General features: G+C 52.8%; 1 protein-coding gene across 1 annotated transcript; it reads right to left on the minus strand.

Annotated features, from left to right (window-relative positions):
- Positions 1–5,283: 5,283 nt before the first annotated feature.
- On the minus strand, positions 5,284–18,542 carry Scn2b (sodium voltage-gated channel beta subunit 2). Its single transcript, XM_070038575.1, has 4 exons — positions 18,271–18,542; positions 11,034–11,200; positions 10,306–10,516; positions 5,284–8,904 (listed from the first exon to the last, which is right to left on the minus strand). Exons 1-4 carry the CDS (start codon positions 18,338–18,340, stop codon positions 8,705–8,707), a joined length of 648 nt encoding a protein of 215 aa, XP_069894676.1. The 5' UTR covers positions 18,341–18,542; the 3' UTR covers positions 5,284–8,704.
- Positions 18,543–20,194: the final 1,652 nt, after the last annotated feature.

The following is a 20,194-nucleotide window of genomic DNA, read 5'->3' on the forward strand; positions in this document are numbered from 1 at the left end:
TCTGCTACTCAGAGTCTGGGGGTGGGGCAGCCCCCCACCCCACCCCGCCAGCCATTACCTGGCCCGGTGTTTGGGCACAACCTAGATCTGCTCTCTGCCCCTTCCTGCTCACTCACCACCCTCTCCTATAGCGTGGGATGCCCCCCACACACACACACACAACATCCACTGAAGTTCGGCAGGTGCTGAGGGGGTTAACAAGCAGCATGCACCAAACCAACCGCAGGGCAGACACGTGGCTGGCAGTTCAGCCAGGAATGGGGGTGCTGCCCTTGGCTACTTCAGCCTCCATCCTGGCTCCCCAGAGCCTCTGGGGGCATCAGCAAGTTATCACGAAGATAAATTCTTCCTGACCCACAGAAAAGACTTCATCTCTTTGCACCTAGCTCTACTTTCTAGGGGCTCTGGGCACAGGCAGGTAGACATCACCTCCTCCATTCCATCCTTCCTCATTTTCTGTTTTCTGCCAGGTTCTGTCCAAATATCCTTTCAGGCAAAGGGGGAGGGGGAGGGGGAGCCCCAGACAGATGAGCTCATTGGCAGGAGGAGAGCAGAGGGAGGAGGGAGCAGAAGAATCTCAACCAGAGGCTGCTCCCGGGACAGTCCCAGGCCGGAGAGGGGGTGTGCCCACTTCCAGGAGCGGGCACATAGGTCCCTTGCTGCAGCTCAGAGATGGGGTGAGTCCTGGCCATCTTTTTATTTGGGACCACATTGGGGTGGGCTTGGAAACCCTCCTGGGCAGAATCTTGACCATCCTACTTTGTCTGTGGGGTTACTGTGAAGGATGGGGCTCGGAGGGTTGGAGCTGGAGGTATGGGGAGATGTATTACTCCCTGCGGCCTGGGGTCCAGAAAAGAAATGACCGAATGTCCTCCTGGAAGTGGACACCTGAGATGGACGCATAAAATGATGTTGAGTACAAGCAGGACTTCCCAAACAGCCTGGACCCCTGGTTCTCCTTGAGCATGTCAGTATGGGAACAGGGGGTCTTATAAAGTGAGGGGGGCAGTGTAGACCAAGAGGGTCGACACACCCTGTGGCCAGAGAGGAACCAAAGAGAAGCATGAGTGCAGTGGGAGTCTTTGCAGAGGAGAAGGAAACTTCTGGAAGTTGGAGTGAGACTCGGGCTAGGGAGGGGTGGCACAGAGCAGGAGCTGGCCGGCAGGAGAAGCGGAGGACGCTCGCGGGCTTTCAGCAAGAAGGAAGAGGAGGTGGATGTCAGGAGAGGACGCTGTGGCCAGCAAAAGCCACAGTTGCTTGCATAGAATCCCAGAGCCCAACGGGACGGCAGAGGACTGCGGGGAAAGCACCCCTCTGCTTCAGGATCCTTTCACCCTTCCATTGCAGTCCATGGTCATTTTTCAAGTTGGCCCAAGCTGCCTTTCCCTCACCCACCCTACGTCCTTCTTCGGCTTCCGGGATTCCAGCACACTGTCTTTTCTGCTGGCGCGATGGGATGGTTTGGGCCTCATGTGGGTCTCAGTTCAGCTCTCCAGTTTCTAGCCATGTCACCTTGGTTGTACCTCCTTTGCTTGCTACTGCAGAAACTCGCTTTCCAAGGAAAAGGAGACAGGAGGGCTGGGGAATGCGGTTCCATCACCAAGCACTTGCCTAACGTGTGTGAGGACCCAGGCTCAGTCCTTGGTACCGAGGAAGGTGTATTTGGGGGTCTGTCCTGAGGATTAAGTAATCTGATAGAAATGCCAGGCAGTGGGCAGGTGCTTTAATAAATAATGGCTATTCCTATTGGTCTTCCCAACTGTCATTCAAGCCCTTCTGAGCAAGGAGAGTCATACAATATGATAGGCCATGAGATGTGACAGGGGTGTGGCAGGATAGCAAAGTTGGAAGAGCTCAGAGAGAAGACGGCAGACAGAGAGGACACTTATTTATTTATTCATTCACTCATTCCTTCATTTGTACTCATCCTGGAGCTTGAATTGAGGGCCTGGACACTGTCCTTGAGCCTTTTCACTTAACGTTTCTACCACTTGAGCCTTTGTTCCATTTCCAGCTTTTTTTTAAGTGGTTAATTAGAGATAAGTCTCATAGACTTTCCACCTAAGATGGCTTCGAACCATCATTCTCAGCTCTCAACCTCCTGAGGGGCTAAGATTACAGGCATGAGCCACTGGGACCCGGCAGGACTTTTGGTTCTGTATGTAGTCTTACCGTGCTGGGAGGCTGAGGAAAGCAAGTTAGACTTGGCTTGATCTTTGGGAAGAAGCTTCTTTCTGGCTCCCCCGTTTCAAATCCCTCATAGTCTATTTCTTGCTGTATGTTGGGGTTTATCAACACCCTCACTCTTGTCACTTCGAATCAGTTAGGTAAAGGCACCGAGATGGCCAGGGGAGTGGGGGGTGTGAACTATGAATGAGCAAGATGGCAAAGGGACAGGCATGAGTCACGTTTATGTTTAGATAAACAAGAGTTGATCCTGGGGCTGGGAAGGTGGTTCAGTGGTAGAGTGCTTGCCTCGCATGCATGAGGCTCTGGGTTCGATTCCTCAGCAGCACGTAAGCAGAAAAAGCTGGAAGTGGTGCTGTGGCTCTAGTGGTAGAGCGCTAGCCTTGAGCTGAAGAGCTGAGGGACAGCGCCCAGGCCCAGAGTTCAGGCCCCATGACCAACAACAAAAAAAGAGTTGATCCTGCTTCGCTCATTTGGGCCTTCACATGAAGGCTTGAGAGGCCCTGGGTCAGTAGTCGTAAAGGCCATCTAAAAGTAGGCGCTGATATATGAATCATCTTTTCAACACCTCCACCAAGCTCTGCTTGCATACCTTCCGGGACGGCGATCTCCTTACCTCAAGAAACTCAACCTGACTTGCATGGATCAATACCTTCCTCTGCCAGCCAGTCTTAATGTCCGCCTTGGCACAGACTGGGATGAACCTAATCCCTCTCCCCTGTGGCCACAGCCAGGGCTATTGTGTTGGCCAACAATGTCTACTTCCCTCCTGGCTGAGCACGCCCTCCTCTGCCCGCCGGTCTGCAGGAGGGTTCTCTGTTGGTTAAGGCAAATACTTCCTGTGCCTTTGCCACCTGTTCCAAGGAATCTGACCAGCTGCAAAGTCGAGGCAGCTGTGGTGCGGGTCAGGAAGACGTTGCCAGGGCTAGAAAGGAAAGGCCCCCTCTGGAATCGCAAGTAGCCACACTGAGCATCCAGTGTCCACTCCCCCCCCCCCCCCCCGCCTCTCCAGCACTCCTGGACTCTCAAGGTCATTGTTGGCAGCTGAGTCACTTCCGTGCCCTCCCCCACCGCCACCTTGCTCTCCTTCTCGCCGGACATCTGCTCCTCACCTCTGCCCTCCCTGGCCAGGGCCACAGGGTCCTGGCCTGACCCTCCTGTCCTCCTTTCTGAGTCCGTGTGCCATGTCAGGAAGCAGGAAATGGGTCTTGGCTGGGTGTCCCTGGAACTTTTACCACTGGGCAGTCAGAGCCTCTCCTGAGAGTTGGACATCAGCAGGAAGGTTGGAATAATTGACACTTGGTAGGCTTTGGGGGTGAGAATATATAGAATGGGGAAGACAAGCCATCGGGGCTCTCTGATGAGTCCTAACAGACAGACAGACAGACAGACAGACAGACAGACAGACAGAAAGACACACACACACACACACACACACACACACACACACACACACACACACCAGCAGGGACCCATGGTCAAGGCCAGGACACCTGGCAGGATTCACCTTCCCATCCCAACTTGGCTACCCATGCTGCATGCCAACACAGCCTGCCCCAGACTCCTCTCACCTGAAATGTTTTCTCTGGAAGCCACCCTGACCCCTAAGAGGGGTCATCGCTACCACCCACCACCCCATCCCCATGTGCCTAGTTCTGAGGGGGTGTAGGAACAGGACTCAGAAGTCTGGCTAGAAGACAGGAGTCTTCCTGCCTTTACCTGGAAGACTTGGGTTCCATTCCCTGTTCAGCCCAGTAACTTTGGACGAATCCTTTTACCCTTCTGAACCTCTGCTTTGAAAACCGAGCCCTCAGGAAAGGGTGAACATCTTCTAGATCAACCCAAACCACTGGCCAGAGCCAGGGCAGGGCGCTGAGCTGTTGTATTGGGCTGTGCTGAGTGCCAGGCCCAGTGCTAGATGGAGATATGGGAAGAACTGCCAAGCCGGAGCCCACTGCAAGATGCTGGCTTTGAACTTAACTCAGCCTATGCCCTTTGGCAAGTTCTGGTCTTCAGTGAAGAGGCTCGACCAGGCTCCACAGGGCCCTCCTGTCTCTGAGGTCTCCTATTTCTTTTAGCCCAGGTTTCTGTCCCACAGTGGTGGTCCCAGGACAGGGAAGTAGCAGTGATTACCTTCACCTCAACTGAGACACACAGGAAGTCTGCACACCAGGCATATTCCTCACTGCCAGCCCCTAGTGTGGGTCTGTGGGTCACCCAGGAACGGACTGTAGAAACTAGTAACAGAGGGATTCTTTGCCACTCAGCAACTTGAAGCAATGTGCATCTGTCATGCTTCCTAGGTAAGGAAGGTTGTGTGTGTGTGTGTGTGTGTGTGTGTGTGTGTGTGTGTGTGTGTGTGTGTGTGTGTGTAAAGAGATGCAGAATCTGTAAGAGCAAGGAGCAAGAAAGAAAGAGATCAGGGAGGATTTGGGGTGCAAGCCCCTCTCAATGGTCGGCTTTGGTCTTGTACTAATGACGGCTGACTCGGCACTGTAACTAGAGTACAGCCGGACGTATGGAGTTGGGAGAGGCACAACCTGACTTCCCACCAGCTGCCCTCCCCGCGAAGCCGCAGGAGGGCAGACGCTGACCAGCTGTTATCTATTTTTTTTTTGGAGTCCATAGGCGGCGCAAGAGCTGTCTCTAGTCAGCTGATGAGACGCGGGGAGCAGGAAAGGTGGCCTATCTGGCTACTGAAAGAATAAGAACCACCCGCACGCACGCACGCACGCATGCACACGCTGTGAGCTCTCCCGGAAGGCAGTGTTCAGCCACCAGCCCCCTGCGCTCCCCCCAGCATGCTTCCCAGGGAGAGCCTGGGGCTGGGGAAGCGGCTCAGTGGGAGAGCATTTGCCTCCCGTTCTCAAAGACCTGGGTTTGGTCTCCAGCCCTGCCAATGTGGTTTGCTTATTTCATCAGAATGAAGTAGTCCACCTCACCAGTCACGAACTTTGAGGTCCTCAAATCTGTGGCAGAGTAGATGGGATCCCCTGCCTCCGGGCTTCCCATCAGCTCCTGGCAAAGTCTCTGCCTCCTACTCTGCTCTACACTCCTAAAAAAAAAAAAAAAAGCCACACTCCAGAGGTGTTCAGGGGAGACCGTGTGTTTATTGTAGCCAACAGCTCCAAGCAATTGGACAAACTGCTAAAGAAACCCAGTCTTCTCCCAGAAGTAGACCCAGCCCAGCAGCTGAGTCCCAGGGGAACCACTTCAGCTTCTCTTTCCCCCTTCTGACCGCCGCCGCCGCACGGGTAAGAGCTGGCCAGCATCCGAGCATCCGTCCTTGTTAAGTATCTGGGCTTTCCCCTCCAAACACATGGAGAGCAGAAAGCACATTCCAGAATTTGCCTTTGGTGAATCAACTCAAAACACTAAGAAGTGATTACACCCTCCCCCCAGCAATGTAATGTTGGGGTGGGTGTAGTGAGATGTTTTATATTTGTATATATAATATATCTATCCCTATACAGAAAAGCTATGTACAAGTGCATTAGCAAGCTTCATTAAACGAAGACACTAGCAAGAGGCACAGCAAGGGACACAGGCTGTCTAACCTTAAGACATCAGTAGGAAGAAAGATTTCCTCATTTATTATCCATTCTAACTCCGCCAAGCCATTCTGATTAGCCTAGAACTTTTTTTTAAAAAACACCTGGCCACTGTATCCAATTGTCTACCCGCTTCACCTGACCTTGTCCATATTTTCCAGCCCAACTGCCCTAAGGAGACTCGCAGAAAGAAAGATGGACCCAAAAGAGCTTTCTCCTTTTTTTTATACACTGGGAATAAGTGATGAGTCCATTGCTGGAGGGGCAGAGTGAGCCATTTCCAAAGCCAGCTCCAAGGCACCTCAAGGCATTTCAATCCTGAAAACAAATGTGCTTGGTTCTTATGAGCTAAACCCCACAGGTTAGCCAGCCTGTTGCTCTTGGCAGTGGCCCTTAATTAAGAGGGAAGGACAGAGGGGTGGGGGGGTCTAAGAGAGCAGGAGAGGCAAGAGCAGCTGAGAACCCAGCAGACTGAAACCAGCAGTGGTGGGAGCATGCAGCCAGAAGTGGGGCTCGAACCCCAGCCTGCAGCAAGAGGATAAAGCAGGAAGCAGGGTAGACCAGTAGCTGCTGTGGAAACATCTGGCCGCTTTCCCACCTCAACTCACAGGAAGCCTCCTTTTGCTCCCCATCTCCCTGGCCCTGAGGAGAGTCTAAGAGGCTTGAGAAGAAAAGTGCATGTGCAATTCAAGCACCGGGGGGCGGAGATGGCTCCTGACCCCACCCCCACCCGCTTGGGCTGCTGGACGGAAATGGGACACGCATGGCTCTCCCTGGGATCTGCATGGGACAGGGAAGGAAAAGACTCAGGGAGTCTTCAGCTTCCTGAAGGAGATTTAGGACCTCTGAGAATGACCCTAGGGAATCTTGCAAAGAATCCACCTAAATGCTTCCAGTTCTGGAGGAGGGAACAACAACAAGAACAAAAACAAACCCCACAAGGTGCCCAGCCCAGAGCCTCACTCAGCCTCAGGGAGGAGAGCACAGGAGGTGGCCACAAAATGAAATGCATGGACTGTAGGTATGTACACTGCAACTTGGTCCCAGCACGCTGGTGGTGTCCACTCCCAGCTGGTAGCTCCAGGCACCCTGGAGCTAACTCATACCCATTGGCAGTGTGTGGATTGGCAGTTAGATCTTGAGCTGATGAACTTAGAATTCCCAAAAGGGCTCGACTCACCTTACCCAGGAGTTCTCTAGCTGGTTTCCCACCTTCCACTCTGTGCCCACCTTGCCTGGCCTCCACACCCCTGAGCCAGTGGCACCTCTGTGCCACGCTTCTTTTCCTCCCTTCCCAAGGTCCAGACTCTAGAGTCCCTTCCTTCTTCCCCAGCTCTCCTTCTCGAAGTTATGGCTGTGGGGGTTGGGGGGTAGGGAGGAGATGCACCAAAAACTTGATCTTGGTCCTACAGTGCTGGCCGGCAGCCCCCCAACCCTGTTATGGCTTTGTGTGTATCCCCGGAACCTGGCAGCAGTGCCCGGCACCAAGCAGATACTCAGTGAATGGTTGCTGAAGTGAGTGCAGCTGAGCCCTCTTTCCCCCTAGGCTAGTATTCTCTCCCCAGATTGACCATGGCATGGGCAGGAGCTGGGATCGATCCCTGAGCCTCACTGTCCTGTCTCCACCCTCTTCTCCCCAAACCCGGCCCAGACACCTGACTCCCTGAGCCTGCAGGGGCACCCTTCAATCTACCTCCTTCACCCACCAGGCCCGGGAAGCCCTTCTAAGAGGAAAGCTATGGCTCTGTTGATTCATACTTGAGACCTAGGAAGGGGACAGAACCCTCTGCTTTTGCCACCTGGAGCCTCAGCTTCCCCATCTATGGCACGTGAGACTTGGCTATTGACCTCTGAGGGTCTTCTGAGGTCATGTTCTCTGAGTTGGCAGTTTCTGTCCCTGTCTTGCCCTTTCTCTCCAGGCTTCAACAATTCCCTTTGAATGTAAGTAAAATGGCAGTGAAAGTTGGCTCCCTCAAGTGCTGCTTTCTGTCCCTCGACGTGGGGGGGGGGGGGGGGTAGGGATACAAGGTGCCATGGCTTCTTCACACGTCCCTTAGCCTTCCTTCCCTCCTTCGTGGAAGCTGGGCTGAGGGTAGCAGCGGAGGTCCCCAGAAGTCCCCAAGGAAGCCGCCCCGGGTACCCCACCACCCCACTCTAAACCTCGGCTATCCTCAGCCCAGGCCGAGGGGCCACCAGTGGAAGAAGGTAGACTGAGGCCAAACTCCCAGCCCTCGTCCCTCAGCCACCTTGACACCCTTCCGCGAGCTGTTTGTCCAGTACTGTCCCCAACATCCCCACAGCAAACCACGAACCTCCGGAACCTCCTAGGGGAATGGCCAGCCATGGAAATGATGCCAAAACAGAGCTCCGTGGCGGAGGCTCAGGGCTAGCTTTGTTTCAGCCCTCACTTCCCTCCAGCACTCTGGAAAGGCAGTCATCCTTGATCACGCCCCACACAGAAAAGGAACCCAGCCTCAGCCCCAGCTGGGCGGCTGCTCGGGCCAAGAGGAGCCAGAGAGCAGCGAGGCCAGCGCAGGGCCTTTCTGATGCAGCTCCAGACCGCCCTCGGCACGGAACACCCCCAGCCCCGGCCCAGGTGCTCTCTAAAGCCACCCCCAGACCAAGCCCTGGACAGTCTGGCTGGCTGACCACTGCTCACCCTCCCCCATGGTCTTTGTGGGACCCCCCACAGGCCTCCTGCCTCCTCTCTGGGACTGGCAAGTTGGAGCCCCTTCTCCCCTCTCCCCAGGGCCCCACACAGCCCAAATGCCATGGGAGTTGTCAGATGGACGAGGTGGGTCACTCTTGGGGCAGGGTGGGAGACATAAAGTGAGGGGTTCAGGAGGCCCCAGGTTGGTCCTGAGCTCCTGGTTGAGATAAGCACACCAAGAGAGGGCAGGCAGGGTCACGCTGTACAGGGCAGAGTGGGAGGGGGCAGGGACGGGGGGTCGCAGGGTAGCCTCCCGTTACTTGGCACCATCGTCTGCGTTGCCCTCGCCATCCGTCTTGCCCTCCTCCTCCGTCTTCAGGTCGTCCGTGCTCAGCTTCTGCTCTTTTTTCCTTCTCACACACTTGACCACCATCAGCACCAGGATGACCACAGCCAGGAAGCCCCCCACAGAGGCCCCCACGATCACTGCCACAGTGGAGTCCCGCTGTGGGGGCGCTGGAGATAGAAGAGAAGCAGACGGGCTGAGCAAGAGCCTCTCCCCGGTCTCCCCAAAGTAGAGTGGTCCCAACTTGATTCTTCTCCAGGTACAGGATTTTAGTCAAAACCAAAACCCAGGCCCCGCATCAGGGGCCCACGCCTGTCACCCTAGCTACTCAGGAGGCTGAGATCTGAGGATCCTGGTTCACAGGCCACACAGGCAGGAAAGTCTGTAAGACTCCTAGCTTTAATTAATCATCAAAAAGCAGGAAATGAATATGTGGCTCAAATGAGCACCAGCCTTGAGCAAAAAAAAAAAAAAAAAAGAAAGAAAGCTGAAGAACACAAGGCCGAGAGTTCAAGGCCCAGTATTGGCACCAAAATAAGAGCAAACAAAGAAATACACACACACACACACACACACACACACACACACAAGTGACCTCTAGGGCATCTACCTCCCCAGCGCCTCCAGAGGAGACAGTAGGATGGAGCGTTTAACAGCACGGACCCTGAGCCCAAACAGACCCAAGTGTGAGTCCTGATGATGCAATTTCAGAACTATGCAACTCTCTCGCCTTGGTTTTCTCATCTGTAAAATGGGGTTAATAATAGTTTCTCCCTGATGAAGTGGGGTTTTTTGTTTTGTTTTTTGGCCAGTCATGGGGTTTGAACTCTGGGCCTGGGCACTGTCCCTCAGCTCTTCAGCTCAAGGCGAGCGCTCTACCACTTGAGCCACAGTGCCACTTCTGGTTTTCTGGTGGTCCATTGGAGATAAGAGTCCTACAGACTCCCACCTGGGCTGGCTTTGAACTACAACCCTCAGATCTCAGCCTCCTGAGTAACTAGGATTAGAGGCATGAGCCACCAGCACCCAGCTTCCTGATGAAGTTTGATGAAGATAAAATAAGTTAAGGCATATAGAGGTCTTAGCCCTATGCCTGAGATAGGGTAAGTGACCAGACAGTAGAAGCTGCATTACTATTATTTTGTTTTTGCTTTGTTTTTGTCAGTTGTGGGGCTTGAACCCAGGGCCTGGTGCTGTCCCTGAGCCTCTTTGTGCTCAAGGCTAGGGCTCTACCACTTGAGCCACAGCATCACTTCCAGTTTCTGAGTGGAGATAAGAGTCTCATGGGGATTTTTCTACCCGGGCTGGCTTTGAACTGCAATCCTCGGGCCTCAGCTCCTGAGTAGCTAGGGTTACACCAGCACTTAGCTGCATGACTATCATTAAAATGGGGATCAAGATCAATACCATCCTAAGGACTCTCAGGTGTGTTCCGTCAGGGACTGAGAAAAGCCCCAGGTTCACTTGCTCACACAAGCTGTCGCTCCATCCCCAGCCTTCCCGAAGTGCCTGAAGAGCTAACTGGGTGGAAGAAGTCCAGGGACCCAGCAGCCTGGCCCCCAGGCCCTCACCTTCCAGAAGGACCTGCAGGTTGATCTTGCCGTGGCCTCGATGGCGGTCGGGCGGGTTCATGATGTAGCAGTTGTAGATGCCCTCGTCTTCCAACCTCACATTTTTCAGCGTCACTGACACATCGTACTTGCTGGGGTTCCCTGAGAACTCTAGACGGCCTTGGAACCGATCCAGCTTCAAGTTAATGATCTTCATTCGAAACTGGAGAAACTGGGGGACCGCAGAGGACAAGAAGGATGGTTGGGTGAGTAAGAAGCACCACGGGCCAGTGGCTGGCGGCTCACACCTGTAAGGAGGCTGAGATCTGAGGATGGCAGTTCAAAGCCAGCCTGGGCAGGAAAGGACGTGAGACTCATCTCCAACGAACCACCAGAAAACCAGACGTGGTGCTGTGGCTCAAAGTGGTAGAGCACTAGCCTTGAGCAAAAGGAGCTCAAGGCACTGAGTTCAAGCCTCACGACCACCACCAACAACAAAAAAGAAGCTACAAGGACTGGGAGACACACCCTCCCCCAACCATGCTCACCTAGCCAGAGACAGTTACCCCTAAAACAGCTACCCTGGCCTCCCGTGTGTACCCAGATACACAGGGGTGCCAGAGCTCTCAGGAGCAGACAGCTTACCCAGAGTCCTCTGGGGCTGTGTCCAGGGCCAGAGCAGGTGAAGAGAAAATGGGTTTCATGCTGCAGGGCTGTAGTCTCCCCACCTCCCTACCCACAGGACTCACCATCTCCTCCGAGCAGTTGCTACACTCCTGGTAAGTCCAGTTCAGGGAGAACTGTTTGTGGTTCACGGTGTAGCAAGAGTTGAAGGTGCAGGACAGGCGGGCATCCGAGCCGTTCATGATGTTGAGCGTGGTGGGGACCGTGACTTCCATGCTCCGCCCCGACGGCACTGCAGACAAAGCCATGCGCTGAGGAGGATGCTGATGGGGCGGAGGAGGGCTCGGCCCTCTGTAACCAGAGGGTGGCCACAGAGCAGGGCTGGGTCCCCTGTATCTGCACTTAGTCAGGAGCAGGGAGGCAGAGCAAATCGGGGACCGGATGTGGTCCTTACGGTCAAGGAGAGTGAGGAACAGAGGGGGAGGGAGAGACACCAAAGCCTCTTCTAAGACCATCGCCACAAAGCCTGTCTACCTCACCCCTGTCTTGTCAAGGCTGCTTGCCGGCTGAACAAGGGGCTTCGTGGTGCTTGCCTCAGTTTCCCCCATTCTGCACCACTTCCAATCATCCTCAGTGGGCCAACGCCCTCTGTCAGAAGTCTTCATTTCCTGCTCTGACAGGCAGGAAAGAGGGCAGCAAGCAGTAAGAGAGGCAAGGTGACCCGGAAAAGGCCCCATTCCAAGGACCCATGGATGGGCTATAGGGACAGAGAACATCCTGGAGTTATCAGGCCTGAAAACACCACAGCAAAGAGCTGGTGCAGGCTGACAGGGGGCAGAGGAGACGCAGGAGGCAGAAAGTAGGTCCCGCAGATTCTGTGGAGTCCTGGATGAGGACTAGATATGGCCCAAGGCCTAGGTGCAGGAGCTGAGGCAGACTACTAGGTCTTCCTCACAGTAAAGCAGGGCAGAGTCTAGGGGAGGGAAGTGAGGTATCGAGGACATGCCGTTGAAGGATGAACTGTTTTCAGGGCTAGGAAAACACCTCTTTAAATGTCACATCAGACAAGCCCATTGCCTGACCCTATTCTCCTAGGCTTGACTCCAAGGTTCTCATCCCCAATGACAAAATTAAGATGAATAGGGCTGGGGGGGTTCCTGGCAGAAATGAGACCCTGTGCCCAGCATAGTAACCATCAGCATCATTCATTCACTCACCACATATTTACAAAGAATCCACCAGGCACTCAGTGCCAGGCCCTTCGTTAAGCCCTGAGGTTACCATGAGGCTCACAAGGACATAGAGTCACTGCAGCCTGGGACTTGTATTTTGGTGAGGAGGACAGACCACAACAAAGAAAAAGGAAGAATTTAGTTAGGAGGATTCACATGTGGTATGGCGTGTGAGGAGTTGCTATGGTCAGGGAAGATGATCCCAGAGGACGGCATTCAGGCAGCGCCTAAGTCAAGGGAGGAAGCCATTAGAAGTTTGGAAGGAATCAGGTTCCAAGGCAGCAGGAGCATAAAGGGCAGACATCTGAGGAAGAAGCAGCAGAATGAGCAAGGTGGTGTGTGGTGGGGCTTGAGGTCAAAGAGAGGCAGGGACCAGGCCACAGGAGGCCAGAGCACAGAGTGGGAGGTGCTCTTCCCCGGGGAGGGGGGGGGCATACCCGGTCCCTGGAGGGCCTGAGGGCGGGGCGGCTGGGGAGGAATAAGGGCTGCTGACAGGGGAACAGCACAGAGAAGGAAGCTTCATTCCGCTTGGTTTCCATCTCAGCCCCAGCCTCAGTCAGCTGGGAGAACGTGGGCAAGCTCCTTCACCTCTCTGAGCCTCAGCCGCCTCCTCCGTAAAACCCAGCCGATGACACCCATCTCTGGGCTGTGATGATAACTAAAATAAGCAGTAAGTGTTCAGCAAGTGGTAACTGCTGTTCCCCTAAATTCTCCTCGGGAATAGGAAGGGTTTCGGAGGAGAGGTGGGGGAGGCTCTGGGCCTAAGGGCACCTTGGAGACTGCATCTCCAGCAATCCCTCACAAACCCCCTGGATCTGACACAAGGAGGGGCTCCTGGTTTGCAAACTGGCCCCACTGCTGGCCCCAGCCGGGCCCAGGGCTGCCTGCTCTGCAGGCCTGCAAGCAGAGAAACCAGAGCCTGCTCCGAGCATCCTTCTGCTCAGCCCATCCCGGCGGGCGAGGGGCCAGAGCAAGCAGCACGAATGGAGGACCAGAGATGATCTGCACTGCTCTGACTCTGGAAGTCGCTATGGAGCCCTGGCTAGAGGGACAGGTGATGCAGACCTGCAGGGCCAAGGACTCCAGTTATGTGTTGAAAGTGTTCATTAGAGGAGCAGCCATCAGGAAGGCTGCGGGGGCCCCCACCAGGAGGAACAAAGCCCTAGTTCCCTTCCCTGCTCTTTCAGATCCAGTCTGAAAGCACCTGGCACAGCACCAGCAAGGAGGAGGTGTACAGCACCACCCACTGCAGAGGCTGAGATCTGAGGGAAGGAGCTAATAAAGGCTTGTCCTGAGTTTACCTTTGACCCAGGAATGCCATGCCTCTCTATCCCCTTCCCCTGCACGGGCCCTCAGCCCCTCTGCCCCTCTTCTCCAGAACAAACTGCTCTGTGAAGATGACTGGACCAGTGCAATCTACTTTCCTTGGGCTTCCTTCTCACCTCCGCCACCCTGGGCAGCACTCTGGTTGTGGACTCGCACCTCCTCCCTCCATCCCCAATTCACTTCATCTTAAGGAGCCAGCACTCTGCTGGGTAAGAGGGAAGAACTATAGGGAGGTTTCTTTTCTGACCAGCGGCAGGTGCAATGCGGGTCCTGCAGAAGACCAGGAGGGACGTGCGTGCCCTCTAGTGGTGGTAGAGGTCAAACATCAAGTCCCATCTGCACAGAGAGGAAAAGGATCAGCAAACTAGAGGAAGCCAGCCAGAGCAGGGGGGTGGGGTGGGGTGGGGAAGGGGGAGGGGCTTTCAGGGCTGTAGATCTGCTAAGAGGGGCCATCAGAGAGATGCCAAGAATAAGGCCAAGCTGACACCACAATAACTGTTCCTGTCTGTTAGTCCAAGATTCAGCCTATACCCCCAAACAGAGGCTCGGGAGGCTCAGGGGCGAGGCCTCAGGCCTTCTAGCTGTCTAGCATCTCATTAAAAAAAATCAGGAGCCAGGCCCTGGTGGCTCATGTCTGTAATTCTACCTACTCAGGCGACTGAGATCTGAGGATTGCAGTTCAAAGCCAACCTGGGCAGGAAAGTCTGTGAGACGCTTTTCTACAATTAACCACCAGAAAACTAGAAGTGGAGCTATGGCTCAACATGGTAGAGCACTAGCTTTGGGCAAAAGAGCTCAGGGACAGTGCCCAGGCCCTGAGTTCAAGCCCCACAACCAACCAAAAAATTTTTTAAATTAATTAATTAAAAATCAGGAACTCATCACTCATGGTGGGAACTATGAGCATAATCCTGGTGTCTTGGTGAGTTCTGCTGCTTCGGGAAGGTAACTTGGGGTCCATGTCACCTCCTTTAACAACAATCCTTTCCTGATGAGGAGACAGAGTGCAGGAATCAAACAAACAGCCCAAGCTCCCAGCTAGTAAGTGAAAAAGCTAGACTTTGAACTCGTGCTGCCTGGCTTCCAGACAGGATTGAGGGGTCTGAGCTGAGTAGGAGGATGGTTGTTATTCAGAGGTACCACAGGAATCAAGGTCTCCTGCTGCCCACAGGCAGGTCCAGCCCCAGACCTGCCAGCCCTCCCCTTCTCTGTGCAGCACTACAGCTGGCAATCATTCTGTTGTAAGGACCGCCCCCTATGAGGAGTCACCATCTTCCTAAAGTTCCTCCTTAGACTAGAACTGAGACCAGACCAGGGCCTGAGACTTCCAACTCACAGAAAGGAAACGGTGATCACAGAGAGGCAGTAAGAATGTGGTTTCTGGTCTTAGCTCCCTATGTCACATAGGATCCTCCGCCCCTCTTCTCCAACGCACATCTGCCCCCTCGGGCCACAGACACCGTCCCCGCCACCCATGGTTCCAACTGGCCCATCTTGCAGAGATCCTGAAAATTCACTCCTCTGACAAACACCATGTCTTGCAGAGACTGGAAGTTAATTCTCCTCGGTTCTTCCGGCAATCTACAAGGTACATTCCTTTTGCTCTTGATTTAAATTATACCTAGGCAGCACCCAGAACTGCTCCTGCATCCCAGGTGAGTGAAACATCCAGCCCCTCTTCCCTGTGGAAAGCTTCACCTGCCTGCCCCACCACTCAGCTCCTCCCCCTGCCCAGGAGCTCCTCCCCCTGCCCAGCCCACCTGACCTCCTGCTTCCCACCCCCACTCCTCCAGGGGCTCCCTCTTCTGCTGTCAGGAATAAGGCCCAGCTCCTAGATGTGGCTTTCAACCCTTTTGCTGCCGCAGGGCAGCCCCCATTCCAGCCTGGACTCCGGTTTGTCCGTGTATGCTGCACTCCAGTGACCCCAGAGTTGTGATTTTTCCTGTCAGCACCTTTCCTTCCTTCCTCCAGGCCTTGGCACGTGTTTTCGCTTCCCGTGGGAGGCTCTGTCACACTGCCCTGGGGTTCTCCCGTGAAACCGTTACCTCTTGCATCACAACGTGGGGTCCCTGTCCTCTCCCAGCCCTGTGTCTAGCTTTTCCACATGACTTGGAGACAGAAGAGCAAAGTGATCGAGGCAGGGGTTCTAGGAGGCTTGGCAAGGTCTCTAAGTTTCCAGCACATCGGTTTCCTCATCTATCACACAAGGGACAATTTCAGGACTTAGGTCGGAGGGCTGTGGAGAGGATTAAATGACTTCCTACATACAGAGAGCCTGGCATGGTGCCTGGTCCATAGTCCTTGGCAAAAGATGGCTGCTCTGATCACCATTGTTATGGCTCTTCCAGTGTTGTACATTGCCTGTGGACCTCAAGGGGCTCTGGGGAATGGCTTCTTATTCATCTGCTATCCTTGGCATGTGGAGTAGTAGATAGCACACACCGAAGCGCTCAATGGAATTCTGTTGCCAGAAAGGAAGACATTTCTCCCTCACTGTCTGCAACCCTGCCCCAGGAGCAATGTGCAGCCAGCTGGAGATGAAGGATACTGGATTCTACTTTCCAAACACCACCCAGACTTTGGTGACCAGGCCACTGACTGCAAAGTCAATGGTCTTGAGAAAAACTCTAGAGCACACAGCATTCTGAACATGATGAACTAAAATCTAGTCTCTCTGTCACAAATACAGCCATCTGCCTCCACCTACCTCTCTTCACCCACTGTCACCCAGCATTTAAGACATCCTTCCAGGCTGGGAAGGTGGTTCAGTGGTAGAGTGCTTGCCTTGCACGCATGAAGCCCTGGGTTCAATTCCTCAGTACTACATACACAAAAAAAGCCAGAAGTTGTGCTGTGGCTCAAGTAATAGAGTGCTAGCCTTGAGCACAGAGAGGCCCAGGGACAGAGCCCAGGCCCTGAGTTCAAGCCCCAGGACTGGCAAAAAAAAAAAAAAAAAAAAACTTTCCATCCTGGTGATCAGTACTACGACAACCATCCAAGCCTCCTGTCCACAAAACCTTAGCCCTGAGTGCCAGGAGCACGTGACATCACAGCTTCAAGTTCAAGGCCTCCATCCCTGCACACACCTCCCTTACTCAGGTCTGTTAAAGCTTTTGCTTCCTTCTTCCAACCCTCAGAGCCCTTACACCTCGATCTCTTCATCCCAAACTCCATCCCCTCCCAAGCCTGGACTCCTGGGCCTGATCCTGGAGCCTCTCACTCTCTTCACTTAGATATGGCTGCCCTCAGCCTTGCTGCACCTAAAGGCTTGGTTTCCAGCTCTGGCTCCTCACGTGTAGGCCATTCACCTCCCCCTCTTCCCTTCACCTGTCTTGGGTCCATTTCCATTAATATAGCAGTTCCATTTCTTGAACATTGGGGGCGGTAGAGCCCAATGTTTGAGAGCATGTGCTGAAATCAGGCAAGTGGAGGTTCAAATCTCAGCTCACTTTATGCTAGTCGTGTGATCTTAACTTCTCCATGTCTGTTTCCTTCCTTCCACACTAATAATCACGTAGCTACCTCAAATGGTTGCCGTCAAGACTAAACATGACATGTCTTGCCTGAGCTGGTACAAAGCCTTCAGAAAGGTCAGCTACTGTTGGTCCTTGCTGGGCATCAGGTCACAAGCTCACCAGGCAGGTGACACCCCCAGTTACCAGAAGCTCAGAGAAGTTTAGTAACTTGCCCACAGTCATGAAGAAAAACAAATGTGGCTTTAAACCCAGCTCCGATTCCAGCATTGCTATTCTGTTGTTAAATATGCCAAATAAGACAACAAAGGTAACAGTTTTTATACAGGCTGCCAGAAGCTCTGCAGGTCTCTGTTTTGTACTTCTGCCCAATACCCACCAGAGACTTAGATAGACAGACAGACTTGTCATTTATTCCCATCCACAATCCTTGGATTTGACCCTCTGCCACTTGTCCAGCAATGATTAAGTTTAGGAGCAAGAATGAAACTATAAAGCAGGCTTAAAAACAACTTTCTAGACCAGTTCCCCCCCCCACCCGCCCTAGGAAGTCTATAAATGATCAAATATGAAGTTGACATCTGGGGCCATCTTTGGGGCCGGAAAGTCTACGTGTGGTTTTAGAGGACCACAACCTCCCTCAAGCCATGGGTTGGATTGTTTTCCTGGATGCCTTCTCTCTCCTCCTCCTCAGCACCTCGCCCAAGCCAGGGATGTTGCTTTCTCCTGGAGCACAAGCTCCAAGAGTCCTCCCCCCACCCCAGACCACCCCACAGCCTGCTTCCCGCCTGCCCCCACATACTCCAACTACCCAGCCCGGAAGAGCTTCCAGAAGCCAGACCCACGCTCAACTTTTCCATCCCCAGCTCTCCCACTCCCACTCAGCCGAAGGCTCTACATCCACCAGATCCCAAGAACCTGGTAGAAGTTGGTGGTGGTTGTTTGGTTTGGTTTTGAAGATGCCAGTTAGTCTCGCATCGACAACAGTCAAAAACTTAAAAAATAAATAAATAGAACACCTTGGGGAGACTCTGTGGCTGGCCGGCCCTGCGCCCCACCCCCACGCCCGTCCACGACAGGGAAACCCAAAGAAAACTCACTGCCCTGGGTAATTTTTCACCCCTAGCCACACTCATTCCCTGACCCCACATTGCTGGGACCAAGGTAAGTGTCGGCATTCTGCAGCCCCAGCCGCGTCCTGTCCCCGGCGCGGCTCCTCCCTTCCCAAGGACACGGAGGGAAGCCCAGCAGCATCTGTTGGCCCCCCCCCACTCCTCTCCAGCTGCTGCACCTTTGAACCCTCGGAGCATGCAGAGGTGGGTCTAACTTACCCAAAGTGAAAAAGAGACTGAGCCCCGTGAGACTGAAGGCAGGGCGAGGTAACCAGGCGTCCCTGTGCATTTTCAGAGACTGAGGGTGGGCTAGGGGAGAGGGTGATTTGAGAGACCCAGGACCCAAGAGAGGAGTGGTTGATGCTAAAACGAAAACAAAAACCAAAAGAAAAAGAAAATGCACAGATGGACTTCAAAGATAAATATACAACATTAAGGAAGCTTTATTTCCATCTCTCTAATATGGCCGACTTATCTGTGGCTGCTAAAAAGAGAGGTGGAGGGGGGGAGTGTATAAGGGAGAGAGGGAGAAAAAAAAGAGGGGGGATGGAGTAAATATTGTGGTTAGTGGATTTCAAAAAGCAGGTGGGAGGGCATAAAAAGTCTTCCTAGAAAGAACTAAGTAGCCAGATATTTTTACCCTCTGAAATAAGAACTAAATCAAATCTTGCCTTTCTACTGCACTTGGATTAGCTTTTGGATTTCAAATAACTATTAGAGGAATCCATTTATTATTTCAAAGCTGCCTGTAACAGGGAAGTTCTTTTCATCATTTAAGAATCCCATCCTCAGCTGGGCACCTGTAATCCTAGCTATTCAGGAGGCTGAGATCTGAGGATCACGGCTCAAAGCCAGCCCAGGCAGGAAAGTTCATGAGACTCTTATCTCCAATAAACCGCTAGAAAACCAGAAGTGGTGCTGTGGCTCAAGCGGTAGAGCATTAGCTTTGAGCTGAAGAGCACAAGAACAGCGCCCAAGCCCAGAGTTCAAGCCCCATGGCAAAAAAAAAAAAAAAAGAATACCATCCTAGCTAGGTGAGCCTGGGTAGCTCATGCCTGTAATCCTAGCTACTCAGGAGGCTGAGATCTGAGGACTGTGGTTCAAAGCCAGCCCAGGCAGGGAAGTCCATGATATCGCCTATAACCACCAAAAAGCCAGGAGTAAAGCTGTGGCTCAGTGGCTCAAGTGCTAGCCTTGAGCCCAAAAGCTCAGGGGCAGTGCCCAGGCCCTAAGTTCAAGCTTCAGGACTGGCAGGTACACAAACAAACAAACCAAAAAGAACACTCTCCTAAAAGACCGCAGAAGGACAGAGTTGTTTGGGAAGGGTTGAGGAAGGGAGGTTGAGGGGAAGAGATTTTCAGGAAGTCTGACTTCTTTATTGTTTTAGCATTTCCACAGAAAAATGACGTAAAGTTAAAAAAAAAAAGGCAGGAACAAAAACACCTCTAAGAGATTTTATAATCAAATGTAATATTTGGGGGACTCCTGACTCAAACAAATCAACAGAAAAAAAAAAAGACATTTTGAAGACAATTGGGTTAAAGTGTTCGTTTCTATGAGATACTAACATTGTGGTTATGTTCTTTAACATCTTTACCTGTTGGAGATGCACACTGGAATGTTTATAGGTGAAATATGAGACATATGAAGTTTGCTTTAAAATATTCCAGGAACCAAAAAAAAAAGGAAAGAAGGTGGGAAAAGTGGGTATCACCAGTAGAGTAGGAGTTTCTCATGATTTTGGGAAGGGCCAGGGAGTCACTGAATGGGGGCATTAAATCTGCATAATTATTTTACATGTGATATCTCCTTTCACCTTTTTTTTACTCGTGTGTGTGTGTGTGTGTGTGTGTGTGTGTGTGTGTGTGTGTGTGTGTGTGTGTGTGTGTGTGTGTGTGTGTGTGATGCTTGTACAGGAGCTTGAACTCTGGGCTGGCACTCTACCACTTAAGCCACACCTCTACTTCTGGCTTTTTGCTTGTATATTGGAGATAAAAAGTCTCTCAAATGTGCCTGCCTAGACTGGGTTCCAGCAGATTCTCAGTCTCAGCTTCCTGCAAAACTAGGATTGTAGGTGTGATATCGCAATTCAATCTTAACTCTAGGGTAGATTTCTGTTCTTCCTTCTTTTCCCCTGTTTCCT

This window comes from Dipodomys merriami, unplaced genomic scaffold, assembly GCF_024711535.1.
Source record: "Dipodomys merriami isolate MVZ:Mamm:240054 unplaced genomic scaffold, mDipMer1.0.p SCAF_29, whole genome shotgun sequence".
Taxonomy (NCBI): Eukaryota; Metazoa; Chordata; class Mammalia; order Rodentia; family Heteromyidae; genus Dipodomys; species Dipodomys merriami.